Source organism: Semicossyphus pulcher, unplaced genomic scaffold (genome assembly GCF_022749685.1).
Source record: "Semicossyphus pulcher isolate SPU_LCO1_2020_fin unplaced genomic scaffold, fSemPul1.0.p SCAF_5, whole genome shotgun sequence".
NCBI lineage: Eukaryota > Metazoa > Chordata > Actinopteri > Labriformes > Labridae > Semicossyphus > Semicossyphus pulcher.
This window is the reverse complement of record NW_027211726.1, coordinates 30,853,503-30,870,205: the sequence shown is the minus strand read 5'-3', so window position 1 is coordinate 30,870,205 and position 16,703 is coordinate 30,853,503. Positions and strand designations below refer to the sequence as shown.

The window sequence follows — 16,703 nt, the reverse complement described above, 5'->3', positions numbered from 1 at the left end:
ACTTTTTAATCACAAATAATGTTTGAATCTCCGGCTGATTAGGATTACAACCCGACAGTGTCTAAGCCTGTTCTCAGAGGAACTCCATTACCCATGAGCGTCCAAGTCTGTTACGTAATTACCAACGAAACCATGGAAACAGCTCCGTGAATTCAGAGACAGTACCACACAGCCCACTCGGCTCTTTCTTGTCACTTTGGCTCGGGCTCCGTGTAGGCGGGACGGTTAGTGTCAGCCCATCGGTTAGCCATGAAATAGCATGATATATATTTTGTGTGTCATTTAACGTAGTCAACACAGGTTTTTAGCTTTGTCGTTTATTTTCAGACGACATTAGCCGGCTAATTTAGCTAGGTTGACGTTAAGTTACCAAGAACACCACTGTGGTAACGTTATTTTAGGTTTACAGAGACCTTAACAGAGGATGCTGGAGTCAATAAAAGTCACAGGTAAGGTTGCTTTTCTCTTGTGTTTCTCCTTCTGACATGAGCAATAATTAATTGTTAATGCCTTTATGTAGTAATGATGTTACTTCAAACCTAAATGTGTAGCAGTGGTTATTCTAAGAGGGAGCTCAGTTAAAGAAAGTAACTGTGAATGTGTAATATGGGCTCCAGTTAGTCATCAATTAACTTATTATTATTACAAGGGAAAAACAAACGAGAAAATCTTTTATATTAAAGAAGCATGAATTTATTCATTACTGTATCATATGGAAAGTTTTTTTTTTCTTTTTGCAATGCTTAACATACTGCGTCCTACGCATTTGTGTGGCATGGCAGTCTCTATGGTGTGAATACTTTGTGCTGCTGAATCATGCTTTTTACTGCTAGTCATATGCTTTTAATTCACATTAGTGCTTTGATATTTGGATTAATTGTGATAAGTGAGAGTGAGATTCTTTAGGGTTAATTAAGACCTAACATGAAGGTTCACATATTCACCATTAGTTTGCTTCTCATTAACATGCATGTATTAGTCATTATACAGATGTATTTTTCATGACCATTTCATAGAGCTTCTAGGCCATAACTAAGACCTTTAATTGCTGCTTATTTATAGTAGGAAAGTTGTTGTACATGAATTACAATATTAATATGCCAAGCTGTTCTTTTGCTACAGTACTATTGGATTGTAGCCTATTACGTCAGATAAAACTGAATTATGAGATACCCAGCTGATGTTAGATAATAGAATTTGATCCAGTGGCTGAGCACATAACAAGCCAACAAAGCTACAACTCACACTTTTCCCTCTTTCAATCGTTGCTGTGCTGCTGAGCTCATTAGTTTGTGCTGTGTGTGTTTGCACGGTTTCCACCTCAGTGCTCCTGTCCAATCGCACTGTGATGATGCTTCAGGTCACCTTACGGGAAATTGCAGAGCCCTGCTCTCTGACTTCATGCTGTAATGTACTGCCGGTCTCTGGGGACATGATGAGAATTGTTTCTAATGTGAAGGCAGGAGGATACTAATGCATTCAACTGAATGACGCAAGGCCATGAACTGCTGATGTAACAGCAATGGAAGATGAGTCAAATGAGGTTTATTTGAGTCAGATCACAGCATAATGATTGTGCTAAAAAGAGAGTTGTGAGTGTGCTTTCAAAGACGTGAAAACACATACACCCTAAACGAAAACATCTAATTTTATCCTGCCTTGCAAAGAGGATTAGTCTATCAAGCTGTCTATAAAAGGTCTGCACGAGAGGAGGATTCTAAAGTTAGCAGCAAACAGATTCACTGTCCTCTTTTCTTACTGGTTTCTCCTCTCACTTCTTCTTTTAGAAAGACTCCATTGGCCAGAAGTAGAAATGTCCAAGAAGTACATTCTAAACACTTCCGACAAGGCACTGAGTCCAAGCCAAGTATACCTGGAGAAGATTTCTTCAGGTGCCTTCAAAGACCTTTTTAGCAGTGGCTCCAGGAGCTACAACGTCCTGCTGCAGGCTGAGGAGGAGGAGAAGAAGAGCCCAAAGCAGTCACCATACAGGCGGCCCAAAACATCAGTGAGATATGGTGCCACATTTAGTAAAAGAAACCGTCCAGGCATGGCTCCTAAAAAGATGCGTGTTCCAGAAGGTGGGGGTAAACCTGCACAGACAAATCGTGTCCTCACAGGCAGCAACTCCAATCTCCCTAAACCAGCAAGGAACATCGCAGTCGTAGGCAGCACCATGGGCCTCACCCCTCGTGCAGCTCCACAGCTCAGGAAGATCTCCAACTCCCCTCGCACCAAACTTCCCGTGTTGCACAAAGCAGCGGTCACACGGGAAGTGGAAAATGCCAAGAAGCTCTGCATCCTTACAGCCATAAAGCCGACTAATGTTGAGAAAGAGAAGGCCAAGTTTTTTAAGTCTGACTACAACTACAATCCACAGTTTGACTACAGCAACCCCGTCCCTCCGCTCATCCTCGCACGGCATAACAACGCCTCAGATCGCTTCTTGACGCAGGTTTGTGTTTGGAACAATGTCATCCTTTAGTGTGGCTCATTATGTGATGGTGAGAGTATTAGTAGCCTTTATTAAAACTCTAAATAATGTGTTTCTCTGTAGTCTTCCTAACAAGCAGTCCGGGATTCTTTTAGTTCTTTTGACCACTATGGCAGTGTTTCCCAAACTTTTCTCAATAATTTACTTTTTCAGCCATGTACCCCCTGACCAGACATTATTTAAATTTTTATATAGTACATATTCAATCCCAAGTGATCAAACACAATCTTAAACCTGATCGCCTTTGTAGCAACAGTTTGCTCGATTAAACATTAAGTTAATGCCCTTTTTCAAACTTATAAATAAATAAATAAATATTCACATTTTTAAGCTTTTTAAGCCTATTCAAATTTGTTTTAAGGAATTATGTATTAGCCCTGTGATTGACTGGCGACCAGTCCAGGGTGTACCCCGCCCTTCGCCCAATGGCAGCTGGGATAGGCTCCAGCCCCCCGCAACCCTGAACAGGATAAGCGGTATAGATAATGGATGGATGGATGGAATTATGTATTACTGAAAACACCTGGCAACTAACCCCCTGTGGAGAACTTAGATTGTTTATAAGAAATGGACCCAGCAGTTGGTATTTGGACTGCAGTTATGAAGCCTAGAGTTCAGTGTTTTGCCTGTTGCCATCTATTTCGAGCCAGAAGTGACCATATTGGGACAATAGACTGGATATGCACTGTTAGGCCTCTTTCCTGATTGAAAGAGTCACCTCCTGCTGGCCATTAGAAAGAATGCAGGTTTAAAGTGATTCTGCATTGGCTTACCTTTAGAAACCAAGAGGCTATTTTCACTTCTTATTCACAGTCTGTGGTTTATCCTCGGTCTCTGTGTTGCCCTGAAAGTTGTAAAAGTGCTTAAATAAGTTAAAACATTATAAAACTTACTTGCATGTTGAAAAGAAAAAAGGTACATTCAGTAAGTGCAGTCCACCAGTCTTTGTCCCAGAGGCAGTGACAGGTCATTCATCACATCTCTTACAACATCCCTAGTGCACAAGGTCGGTGCTGAGCTGGCTGCTTTTTAGATCAGCAAACCTCTACACGGCAGCAGTCAGGTTGGACACAGTGATCACAGAGACTTACTGCCAAAGGTGTTTACTGTTAGGGCCAGCAGGATGATGCAACATCAGTCTATGTCTGAGTGAAAAGCGGCTCGGATAGATTAGTTCTGGGGACAAATGTAGAAGACTTTTTTAGACTGCTTCAGCGGGTGTCGTACATCAACATTAACAGTTTGATAACATGTCCACTGAGGAGCATCGATGCTGAAGAAGAATCAGAGTACATAGTATTTGTTCTGTAGGAAGACAAAATTCAAACTCATGTTCTTCTGAATCTTTCCACAGCTAAATAAATAAAGGTAAAAGATCAGATGTGTTTCTAGTGAACATGGAAACAGGCCTTTGGTGTTCTGTTTCACTGTTCACCGACAGTAAAACAAGTTACTGTGCTGAACAGGAAATGCAGTAAAATGATCCTGCAAAGGATACTCATGTTGTTTCCCTTGAGTTTGCCCTACACTGTCATGTTTTCATTCTCTGTGTTGAACTTTGAGAGTGGACTGAATCACAATTGTCTTTTGGGATCAAATTAATGGCACCAAACCCGTAAATATAGTTGCATTTTTGGTGCATCCCAACTTACTTAAAACCAATACAAAAAAGGCAACTTCATGCAACGTAACACAGCCTGCCTTCCTTAACCCTTATGCTTCAGTAACAAAAAGTTCCTCTGAGTCAAAATGTTGTCTGTGTCAAAAAACTGCCATCAATTTTATATCAATATTTTTTTCCACTTTCACTGAATGAAATCTTTTCACTAGCTTCAGTCCTGTTCATGAATAGTAAATAATTATTCATTGTCAGAACTTTAACCCTTTAGATTCCAGGTTTTTGATGATACCTCAAATAAAAAAAATATAGTCAATCTACTAAAGCCATACAACAAAGTTGTTTCTTTATTAGGACAGTATTTATTGTGTGAATTATTAGCAACAACATTTAAATACTTTTAATGCATTTTCAATATTACACTCCAATATGTAATAGTGTTGAGTACACTGAACATCAAAACATTATTTACAGAAATACTAGTTACAGTGTGTGTGTGTGTGTGTGTGTGTGTGTGTGTGTGTGTGTGTGCGTGTACGTTTAAGTAAGGTTGTTGATCACAAAATAGCACAGTGTGCATTTTTTAGCAAATTACTCCATTTATCCTGATTTATTGATATATCTATATAAAGTGTATAGCTTAATGGAACCATCTCCTTCACCAGATGTTGCGTAAAAGCAGCTTTAAGACATTTATGCCCGTTACTTTCACAGACGTATTTGCCAACTTCGTCCTGGCATCAGCCTGAGCTGTCAGTGTTGAGGCTGCTTAACCACTTGGTGCTGCGGGGGGCAGTTGCGATTGGACAGCTGGTTGATAGGTAGCCAGATGAGCCCCTAGCCTTGGCCGGCTTGTGCTTTTCATTAGGATGAAAGTGGAAATGTTCCCAAACTGTCAAAGCTACGTTTGAGCAGCTGCATTTGTTTCCTCTTAAAGAAAGACTGAAACTCTGCAGAATCTAAAGCAAAAAGACAGTTTATGGGAAAATGACACCCTTTACTCTTGTTTCCATTACAGATTTATTATTATTTTATTTTTGTAAAAGAAGAAGGGCCTAGTATTTGAAAATGTTTGGCTTGTCAATAGCAGGATCAAGCCCCACACCAAAACCAAGTACAGAACCTTTGGGAACCAGTCAGATGATTTGGTCTGTTTACTATCTGTCTGACTGTCTGTCTCTTTGTGTTTCTTTTCTGTTTCACTCCATTTAAGCGATGCAGTAGCAGTTATTTCTTGCTCCCGCTTCAGAGCACCAAAGTGAAAGGTTGCTAAGTACTTCCTGTCAAGGACAGTTGTATTCACAGGCAGCTTTTACGTAACGGATTTCACATTTCTTGCAGGCAGTGCACATCATGGAGCTAGCCCTGCAGCGATATGGCAGCTATGAGAAGTTTGAACAGATCACCGGGGGCAACCTCCTCACCAAGAGTCGCATCTGGCACAACGTCAAGAAATACATGGAGAAGGAAGGTTGCCTGGGGGAGGTAAGAGGACAGGAAACGTGGCCATAGCTTTTTATTTGAACACTCACATGCATTGAGTCAAACACAAGTCAACAAACAGTCCTGATCACCCACTGAAGACTATTTATAAAGTGACGAAGTCTAAGAAGGCTGTACTACCGAGCCAGTATTTTCTGCACTCTAGAGTCTTTGTCATTGTGGATTTGTACATCATCATTACAGCACCGCAGACAGCAGGGCATCAAAGTGAATGAGCTCCAGGGAAAAGAAGACCTTGCAAAATCCAGCCACTTCACTGAAGTCATCCTGCAGTTGGCTTGTGCTGAGCTGCGCTTATGTAACCATCAACAACTACATATTACATCACCGAGTTAATAATGTTTCACTGAACACATTACAGCACATACACACACACCTTGTGTACGCTTGGAAAACTCCTAATGGGTTTAGACAAAGAAGACAGTTTTGTTGAGCCCAGCTACAAATTATTATTTATAACAAAGTAAAGCATCAGTGGTTTTAGAGTAACTTAAATGATACTTTCAGTGTCCGAGCAGCCAAAAGGGTTTGCACAATGTGAATGTTTTATTTTCTGTTCCTGTATTTTAAACTCTATGGTTCAGACAGATTAAAGGAAATGCCCCAAAAAGGTAAACAGCAAAAAAAAGTTAACATTGAGTTATTTCTGTGTTGGTAGATCGTAGTCCAGGTGACGGATGACCTCCTGTCCAGAGCCTCCATGACGGTGGTGAACAGCAGACCCACACTGACCATCAACGTCTCCACTGCCCGAGAGCAGTGGCTGGAGGGAATGCTGAAGCACGAGATTGGTGAGTGTAATATGTCTCAAGCTTCACACATGTCCCTCACAGCAAGAGATTTTTCCCTGTCGGACGCGGGGGGCGGGTTAGATCGTCATCCATGATCGATTAACTGACTGGACACTCGCCCCTCGCGTTCTGTTTCTCCTACACCTGCAGCAGCGTCTCCCGCATGCTCATTAGAAAAAAACTGGTCCCTCCTGTAAATGCTTTGATTGAGGTGCGACGTTTTGTGTTAATTACTGACCTTCTCATTCTGATTTAAAAGATTGTAGGTGCAGCTGTGTGTTGATCATTTCGGCAGAAGCACAGTTATAAAGTAATAACGATATAGCTTCTTTAAATAGGGTGACTTATTGTTCGCTGCAGTACCCCCCCACCCCGCACACAGTACACAGATTAGATCTATTCTATTTCAGAATATTCAATTCTATTTTTAGACTAGCGTAAAACTTCAATTGGTGGCCCGGGCTTTTATTTACTTGAATCGATAAACTCACCCTGCCTTAGGGATGGGCGTCTGTACGAGACGGGCCTTTAATTATTTTTGTACAAAACTCTGAGACAGCAAAGATAGGGAAAAGTAAACCAGTAAGAATGTTTACCTTTATAAAAAATGAGACCATCGACTGACTTATCATTTGCTCATCACTAAATTGATCCAGCTGTGCGTGACAGCACGTCTGACCCTACCTACTGCTGAAAAACAGAGAGCGGGAGAAAGAGAGAGACTCCTGTTTAAATAATAATTTAAGAGTGTTGCGCAGACATGTAGGTCTGTGAAGCTGTCTAAGCATATCAGCATATGCTTTGTTTGTTGTAAATGCAGTACAGTGTACATACAGTATAACGTAAAAATGTCGCTTGAGGGACGGAGAAAACATCTATAAAGCAGCACGAGCAGCAAAGTCCTTCCCGTCCCTTCTGTCACTCACTGTGATGTATATTTCTTTGTCCTTCATCCTGATGAACTGACGGTCAGAGACTTTGAGCTGCCATGCTCGCTGGCTGTGGTTCCTCCCACCACTATGCACACCGTCGTTTTTACCATCTTTCTGGGCCATAGGTTCAGGTTTACTTCTTCTTTCACTCTCTTGAGATCATCAGAGAAGAGTCTCACTGCTGCTTCTCCTGCTTTTTGTTCTTCAATCTTGACACCTGACAGCATTCAGGTCCTAATGTTTTCTCCACGCACCACAGCGACCAGTGAATGTGTCGTGTGACTTAGAAAAGTGGTGCTTCACTACACTGACAACCGGATAAACAATTGATGTACATGGGCTTTAATAGAGACCGGCTTTTATTTGTGTGTGGGGTGACTTTGTGTTAATTTGGGATTGCTGTTCATTTGAAGTTTTGCGGTATTTCACTCTAAATGGGAGCTTAATTTACTAAATGAACATCATGCTGTATTGAATAAGACTTGAAGGGAGAGATTGAGATTATAAAGTCATTAGGAAAATGCTTACTGAAGGAATAATTATGAATAGCTCTTTTTCTAATAGACTTGTATACAATCATATTTTGCTGGTAATCAGAAAGAAGCATATTTTAAAGTCATCTCCACTATTCACCATCCACTTCTTTTATACAATCTATGTTCGGTTCTTCTAATATTGTCTCAACTAAACGAATAGGTCTTGTCTCTGTCCACCAGGCACGCATTATTTCCGTGGGGTCAATAACTGCCACCAGCCGTGGAGCAGCAGCGTGGGCAGGAAGAAGCACAACCTGAAGCCTCTGAACCCCACAGAGGAGGGCCTGGCCAGCATCCACAGTGTCCTGTTCAGGAAGGACCCCACACTGTGGCGCGCCGCCCTGCTCTACTACACCGTCTACCAGGCCAGCCACATGTCCTTCTCTCAGCTCTTCCACAACCTGGGACGCTTCGTCCAGGACCCAAACACCCGCTGGGACTACTGCGTCCGAGCCAAGAGGGGCCAGACAGACACAGCACAGCCAGGTCAGGATATAAGGTTTAAGAGACGAGAGAAACAGCATGAAACCAATGGACTTCATAACACATTTAATGTAGATCTCACAGCAGTTGCTATATTGATTCAGATTTAATACAGTCAAAATAACTTTCTTTTCTGACCTCTAAAACTGCAGGGTGCTTCAGTAAAGACCAGGTCTACCTGGATGGTATCCTGAAGATCTTGAGATACAGAGACAAGATCAACTTTCCACTGCTGATGGCTCTAGGAAAGGTAAGAAGGCTCCATCTCAGCCTGGTAGGATAACTCAATAAATGTATTCACTATAGAGCAGCTACATTAAATAACTGCTTACAGGATTATGTAGCATCTTTTTATGAGATGTTTCAACCAGAATCGAGCAGGCTGAACAGACCTGGACCAGGTGGCTGCCTCTCTCTGCCATGCAGCCTCCTCTTTGACCAGAGTCATTAGCTGAAATATCCACCCTCAGCACTTGGAGACCCTTGCAGACATCTGCGATACCTAACGTTAACTTTTCTGGAAGTCTCAAACTTTTCTGTAAACCATTATTTGGAGCCAAGTAGAGAAGCCAAGACACTATTCCCATGACCTCTCCAGGCCTAATCCTGGTTCTCTCTCTTTCGATGCCTCCTAGACAAACCCAACCGGATAAATAGCCCAGAGTATCTCAACTAGCTCCTTTCAAAGTGAAGCAGCAGTGGTTCAGCTCTGAGAAAGTTATAGTTAAAGCTGCAAATAGACGTGCATTTGTGCTGGGCAACACAAGTAACGTAACGCAAATCCCGTAAATCCTGCAAATACTCTTACTTGAGTGGTCATTTTGTCGTAAAAGCGTATACGTGTTGAGATTCTCCTGACATCCTGAGGTTACATCAAAAGTATCCCAACTACATTCAGAAACCACAGGTTTAACACAAACATACTTTGGCAATTAAATCTCAACAGAACAAATTGCCTGTTTATTTTGGCTTCATAGTACTGTATTAAGCCTGACTGCAGCCTACATGTGACTTGTGACTGAGGATAAGTGAAACCACCATTCACCAGATATAGATCGACAACCAAAAACTGAGCTGACCGAGCTAACCGCTCATCATACAGGCACTCGTCAGCCTTAAGTAGCTGGAAGTGGAAGTTAAATGAATTCCGGCACAGTTCCTGGAGAAGGCCACTGGATGATGGTCATGTATTTTTCTGACATATCAGGAAAGGCAGATATTTTAATGGTTCTTTTTAACCAACATGACTTATAGAGGGAACTTGTGCCTTGCCCTACTCTCCACTGCCTGGCACTGTTGTCACATCTTGTTGATGCACTTGTTAACCAGAGGCTTCGTTAATGAGGACGGGTTCTCAGAGTGGCAGATTAGCCCTCAGTATTTTGCTGACAGTGTCCTAAATACATGAATTCTTCGTCTGACGTCCCTTTAAAAGTTACTTTCCTTGGTGTTTGGGCCTCTCGCTGCTGTGGACAAACCGCCTGCTCTGTTTCCCATCTCTCCTGTCAGTGCAGCATTTTTTTAATGGTATCTCCTCTCTACCAGTGCTTCGACTACAATAACATAATAGAAAGTACCAGGATAACGATATCATCTGTGACATTCAGTGGCATGAAATAAAAGTTTAACTACACAGATGATGGTAACAGTTCAGACAGAGTAAAATGAAAGGAGAGCAAGGCTGAATGAGTGTTATATAACAGCCTCTCTACTGAGGGAGCAGACAGTGTTCTGCTTCAGAGGAGCCCAGGGCACTCATGATTTAAAGTGCCTGAACGTGATGTAAGAAGTGATGTGTTTAACATAGATTTAGATGTACCCTTTGGGGCTGTTTTGACGCCTTGAAATTAGCATTTTGGGGCAAGGCGTCAATATATTTACACAAGAAGGAGGAGCTGGAGAAGAGTGAGGGGTTAGCAGTCCCTAAATTATCCATTAGTGCTAGTTTGTCAGGCAAGGTGCATCCCATATTAAGGATAACTGGGATAATAAATTGAATTATTTTTATTGCTAGAAGAAAAACAGGCTTAAAAAAATGTACTTACCCATGAAATGAACAGCAGACTTTTAGTACAAAGCAAATGTTGAACAAGACATTTTTGGATCCCCGTTAAAGCAACTTGTAAATCACAGGAAGCCCCACACTAAAGCATACCCTGCTTCAGCGTCTTTTTTACTCTGGGACAAACATTTACAAAATAAACATAAAGCTGTATTAAAGAAGACTTGAAAACACCAAGTGTCCTCATAAACACATTAGGAAAGTGTTTACTGATGTAATTAATCAAGTTTGAAGTAGGTTCATTTTATTATAGACCTCTACGCAGTCCATCACTTTGGTCCACTGGATGCTTTACATGAACTTTGGTACAGTCACTATAGTTTAAGTGAGATGTGCCGAATTTTGGCCGATATGTTTACTATTCGTAAAGGGCTAGACATCCCCTTTATTGTGTTGTCATGTTTCAGTCAGGAACACTGTCGTCATAGATTTAACCATTTATTGCTAAATGGAAATAGAGTTATGCTTGGCGCTGATGGCTCCGCTTTTAAGTTGCTCCCTGCGACGTACATCTGAGAGATAATACAACACCAATGACTGTATAAATAGATGGACGACATGTCTCCATCTGCTCCCATTGCGATGGTGACGTCATTTGGAGCCAGAGTCTGCGCAGTAGAGATCGGTGGGTGGAGCCACCGGAGCCACTTCCGTAAACCAAAACACACACACTTAACTTACTAAAAAAACAGCAAGGATACTGCACCCCGGCGTATTTAACAGCAGAACAGCTTCTTTGTGTTGGTCTGAGGTTAACGTTCACAGGTATGGAAACATCAATGACTGTAGTGATTGTTTTAGTTACGTCTCCGCAGATCTCGCAGATCGTCCTCCATTATGCTGATCCGGAACTGATCAGCTGCAGGAGCCGTATTAGTCAACAGAGCTGTCAATCATGAGGTCACACCCCCTTTTTACAGCATCAGAAATTAATTAAAAATAAAATTGTCAGAAAAATGAACACTTGGACATAAATCAGCAGGATTAGAACTAACAATATTGACAGAAACCATGTAAAATGTATTTAGCGTGTAATTTGATTTTATTGTTTGACTCAAGGCCCACCTATCAGCATGGAGGAGGCGGGCTTTAAGACCTATACTGCAGCCAGCAAGCAGGGGGTGCTCGAAATGTTCTGTCTTCACTTTTAGGGAGCTGTCATGTCGTCCATCTTTTTATACAGTCTATGTACAACACGAGCAAGGATGATATGAGTGAAAAGGGATTTGCATTTGAAGAAGCTGTCTGGTTGTGAGAAGCGGCTGTGATTGGTGTGTTACTGATTAGAAACAATGATCCAATCAGCAGGCTGACAGCTGATTACAGCTGGGGCGTATGACTTCTGTGTACTGCATGAACCAACGGGAAGCTTCATTTAGTTCAGGAGATTTGATGAAGAAGACATCATATTTTATGGTTATGAGCAGTTTGTTTTTGCAATGGCTCCCTTTCTGAGAATGCTCAGGGCTCCAAACTGTACAAGCGTACCAAGCTTCATGCTTTTATATTAAGTAGAAATTATTTTCACACATCACCAAATCGAATACATGCTGAGTAATGACATTCCCATAAGTCTTTGCTGTACTTCATGTTAGTGCTAAATGATAGCATGCTAACACAGTAAACTAAAATGGAAACAGTTTTAATCATCACCTGCTGAGCATCAGTACGTTAGCATTTTATAGGTGTATTAGTTACCATGGTTGCATTTCCACACTGGCGCTGGTGATTCATTATAATCTCACTTTTGTCTTGCAGTACGTCAGGCTGCTAATTCTGTCTCTTTGTTTTTTCTCTGTGTGCTCAGGTGTCATTCGAAGACGTGGACCGCCTGAAACCGCTGGCTCAGATGGAGAACGTCCGCATCCCACACTTCATGCAGGATCAGGCGCGCTATGTCGAGCAGCTGACAAAAATCATGGCTGTCAACGAGCTCACTGACGAGGAGCTCAAGACCATCATCTAAGCCCCCTACAAACCTCATCACAGCACTGCCAGCCGTGGCCCGCATGCCTCAACACCTTCATCCCGCATGGTAGCCGAGTGTGTGAATCGTGCAGCGTGCTGTGTTGCATGTAGTGTAGAGTTGTGTTAGACAGGACACATACGTTTAATCTGATTTTAGCTTTTGACATAACACTTGTTATTACCAGGTAATTTATCCACTCATACGTCATCACCCAGTGAATCATTTCAGTGTGTTGTGTTCAGGGCCGGTTCGAGTTTAAAACATTTTCTTTTTAAGTGCCAACAAAATACAGCGAATACAGAAGTTATACCTGTTCCATACCTTACTTTATGTTTCTGCAACAATTAGTGCCAACTTGTTTTTACTTGACGATTTCTCACAGTCAATTCAGTTTGTGGTTCGATACCCAGACCCAGTTTTGAGGACTTTCACTATTGTGTGTTACAGGACTGTTTACACAGCAGCCATTTTCCTCAGATGTCATATTCAGGGTCGAAAACTCAAACCCTGTTACCTAAAGGATGTTGTCATCCCCCTCTGTTCCAGGGTGCAAGTCCTAAATGTAGGTAATCTGGCAAATCCGTATCATTTCATTCATGGAAATCCTAAAGGCAGATCAGGCCCGATTCAAGTTAAAACAACATATATGCTAACCCATCCGCTATCGTCGGACAACAGCTAACATTAGCATTCAACTTGTGACATCATGCTCATGCTTTCTTTTTTATTAATTTATGCTTTTCCAGTGATGTCATTAAACTCAATAAAATGCTAATGTTATGGTTGGAAATGGTTGGATGCTAACAGTACACGTCTGATTGTAGCTAAGGGGTTTAAAAACAGGTGTTTTCATTAGAAATATGACCTCCTACGAATCTCCCGATTTTTCACTATCCGCTGTCTTTTCAGTTGCTGATTAATCAGGAAGCTCTGAATGAAAACTATTTGTTAGAGTCCCCAGGTTTATATGTTTTGCAAACCAGGATCCCAGCAGAACAACAATGAACAGCATATGAAGCAACAGAGCAGACATTCAGTGAAAATCCTGAGGAACATCAAGCCATGTTGTTGCTTGGCTAACGTTAGCATCCAACCACTTTCTGGCTAACATCACGGTTAGAAAGTCTTAAATTTATCAACAGAAATATATGTTGCAGTGAGCTTAATGTCGCTGGATGAATGCTAACATTAGCTGTTAATAGCTTATTAAAGATGTTGTTTTAGCTTAAAATATGGCCAAATGTACCCACAGATTTTCATAATACTTGTCATCTCTGTTGCTTATCACACATAAAGCAGTGAAATGACAATTACACAGCGTGTAACATGAAACTGCAGTGTGACGTTATCCTTCTGTAAGAAGCATTTGTGGAAAATGGCCGCCACGTGAATATGGTGATAGGTTTAAACTGGATTTTTTTTAAGTTAGTTTGTTAATTGAGACTTAAAACTGGATAACTGTACATCAGCCATTGTTTGTTTTTTAACATAGCAGCGGGTCACATTAATTCAGAATTCAAAGAATGCTATTGTTATCCTTGCTAACGGAAAGTCGATTAACAAAGCAATCCATGCTGAAACATCACAATCATCATACAAAACCGTAATGAAACATTTTGAATTAACTCAGAAGATGGAACATCCGGATAAAAATAAAGTTGTTGTCTTACTTTTAAAATGCCTGACGTTAGCTTCTCACTCAGTGAGGCCACTGAGGCACCGTGGAGAAAGAGAACAGCGTTAAATGTAAAGAGTGTTTTATGCTGTGTTCACATGGATGCAGGCAAACGGAGACGGCAAACCAGATATAATTTTAGTGGACGTGAGCAGGACAGTAAAATGTGGTGAGGCCGGCAGAGATTGCTGGCAACGGTAACGGAGTTATTAGTGTTTAATTGGCAGCCCTTTGAAGTGTACAGATCTGGTACATGCCACTGATATATCGGATGTGAAGAGGTCGTTTCAACTTCAAAACACTTACAATTCTTTAAATAATACCTGAAGGGGAATTGGGGTAATTTTAAACCTAGTTCCTATTTTTACATATAAGTTGTGTCCAAATGACACATTAAAAACACAACATGAAATAAGTAACTAACCCAGGCAGCGGTAGACCATCAACTCCTGAGTTCTGTGAGGTAAAATTACAGTTTCTTTCAATGGAGTCTGGAGACTTTAAGGATAACAATGTAATGACTGAAAAGGATTCTATCTTCACAAAAAAGGTTGTTGAGTTCAAGTTTACTTTAAAACAATACCACAATTTCCTTTTAATGTGTTGTGGACTCTCGTGCATGAGTATGGTTAAATGTAGTGGACACATAGATCATAGAATAAGCCATGAAAACGTCACTGCTCTAGTTTTATAGAAGGATTCTTTGTCTTTCTCTCTTGCACCTGTGATCTAAGTGTACTTACCCAGTGATTTATATCTGTCTCTTTATTGAAGATGAACTTGCACTTTGTTTCCGTAGATAAATACTAAAAGTTACTATTTTTGTAGGAGAGAAGTTCAGCATTAGCACAGAGTTGTTGCGAGATGGTCCACAGCAGTTCTATTTTAGCAGACAGACAAATGAAAGTGCTTCAGCAGGCCTGCTGATGACAGCTGAGCCTGTCAGCATCGTTTTACATTGAAGGGAAAATGTGAAAGTCACCTGTAATACTGCTGAAGACATTCTGAAAGTGTGTTCCTCCTTCTGCTCTATGAAGTCCAAGTGCACTGACTTGAAGCCCTGTTTGACTATTTGCACTTTGCTACCTTTGATCTACCTTTAAACTGCTCTGATATGAGCAGTTAGTGCGTCTGTGACGATGATGTTCATGTTTTACAAACAAACCAAATGCCTCGTGGTTTTACTGTGATACTTGATGAGTTTATGTGTTGTTATGAATACCAACAATGACCTAACACCGGGAGCATGTGTGGTCCTCTGCTTCCTCAGTAAACCCTTATATTGGTACACTTTAATTACATGGTATTTCTATGTGATGTTTTCTATTTGAATGACTTTTTTTGTGATATTCAAAAATTAGAATCTTCGAATAAACGGAACTCCCTGAAAATGTGTCTCACAAGTTTTTTGTTTGTGTTTTTTATTCTGTGACACAAAACCCTTCACAGAGCCTGTATTTTATATGGTTTGGTTCATCATGACCATGAAACTTTTTACGTATGACAAATTGTTATGTGTGAATCGGCAGGATGGTTTCCTTTATTCCTTTTCTTTATTTCTTCCATTTCTTTGTGAAACCCTGAACCTGGATCCAGAGGTGTTGGATTGAACCTGTCCACAGTATAAAATACATTTACAATTTTTTAAATCTTCAAATCTATTAAACATAAGTGTGTGTACTTGTGAGACTCCCTTAAAACAGTATATTGCCCCAGTTTTTTGCAAGCTTCAGTGAGCTCCGTGACCAACACCGTGGAGTTCTCTCTCTGACCCAGGAGACAGTTGTGTCCCCTGTGAAACCAAAGGAATTATTACACAGGTATGTTACAAACCCCAATTACAAACAAGTTGGGACGTTGTGTAAAATGTGAATAAAAACAGAATACATTTGCAAATCCTTTTCAACATATATCCAACTGAATACAGCACAAATAGAAGTTATTTAATGTTCAAACTGATCAACTTTATTGTTTATTTAGAAGTATACACACATTCTTAATTTGATGCCTGCAACACGTTCCAAAAAAGTCGGGACAGGGGCCACAAAAGACTGGGAAAGTTGTGGAATGCTCAAAAAACACCTGAAACATTCCACAGGTAAGTAGGTTAATTGGTAACAGGTGATAGTACCACTCCTAAAAGGCTCAGTCGTTCACAATCGACGCTGGCGCGAGGTTCTCCACTTTGTGAAAGACTGCGTGGGCAAATAGTCCAACAGTCTACAAACAACGTTCCTCAACGTGCAATAGCACATTAAAAACCAGCATGATTCAGTGATGGACATTACAACGTGGGCTTAGCAACACGTCGGAAAACCATTGTCAGTTAACGCAGTACGTCGCTGCATCTACAAATGTTAAGTTAAGACTCTACCATGCAAAGTGAAAGCCATATATCAACAACACCCAGAAGCGCCGCCGACTTCTCTGGGCCCAAGCTCACCTGAGATGTACTGTCCTAAAGTGGAAGAAGAAGAAGCAATACTTCAAAAGGGACATTCAATTGTTTTACTCTGTTTTTACAAAAATGCTACACAAACATAGGCCTCAAATACACACATGCACAAACAGGACTATATGGGCATGCATTAATGGAGAGATGTCAGAGCGAGGGGTCTGCACATGGACATGCACCCCGAG

General features: G+C 41.0%; 1 protein-coding gene across 1 annotated transcript; it reads left to right on the top strand.

The window, feature by feature from the left end:
* Positions 1-365: 365 nt before the first annotated feature.
* Positions 366-15,466, top strand: matcap2 (microtubule associated tyrosine carboxypeptidase 2). The gene is made up of 7 exons (XM_069682014.1): positions 366-449; positions 1,788-2,455; positions 5,454-5,597; positions 6,274-6,406; positions 8,055-8,360; positions 8,510-8,607; positions 12,227-15,466. The coding sequence occupies exons 1-7, from the start codon at positions 425-427 to the stop codon at positions 12,383-12,385; spliced, it is 1,533 nt and encodes a 510-aa protein (XP_069538115.1). The 5' UTR covers positions 366-424; the 3' UTR covers positions 12,386-15,466.
* The last annotated feature ends 1,237 nt before the right edge of the window (positions 15,467-16,703 follow it).

Excerpts from the sequence above, each read along its gene's own strand:
- matcap2 (XM_069682014.1), top strand. The coding sequence starts at position 425 with ATGCTGGAGTCAATAAAAGTCACAG. Across the intron at positions 450-1,787 it reads GGAGTCAATAAAAGTCACAG|AAAGACTCCATTGGCCAGAA; the intron begins GTAAGGTTGCTT and ends TTCTTCTTTTAG. Across the intron at positions 2,456-5,453 it reads CAGATCGCTTCTTGACGCAG|GCAGTGCACATCATGGAGCT; the intron begins GTTTGTGTTTGG and ends CATTTCTTGCAG.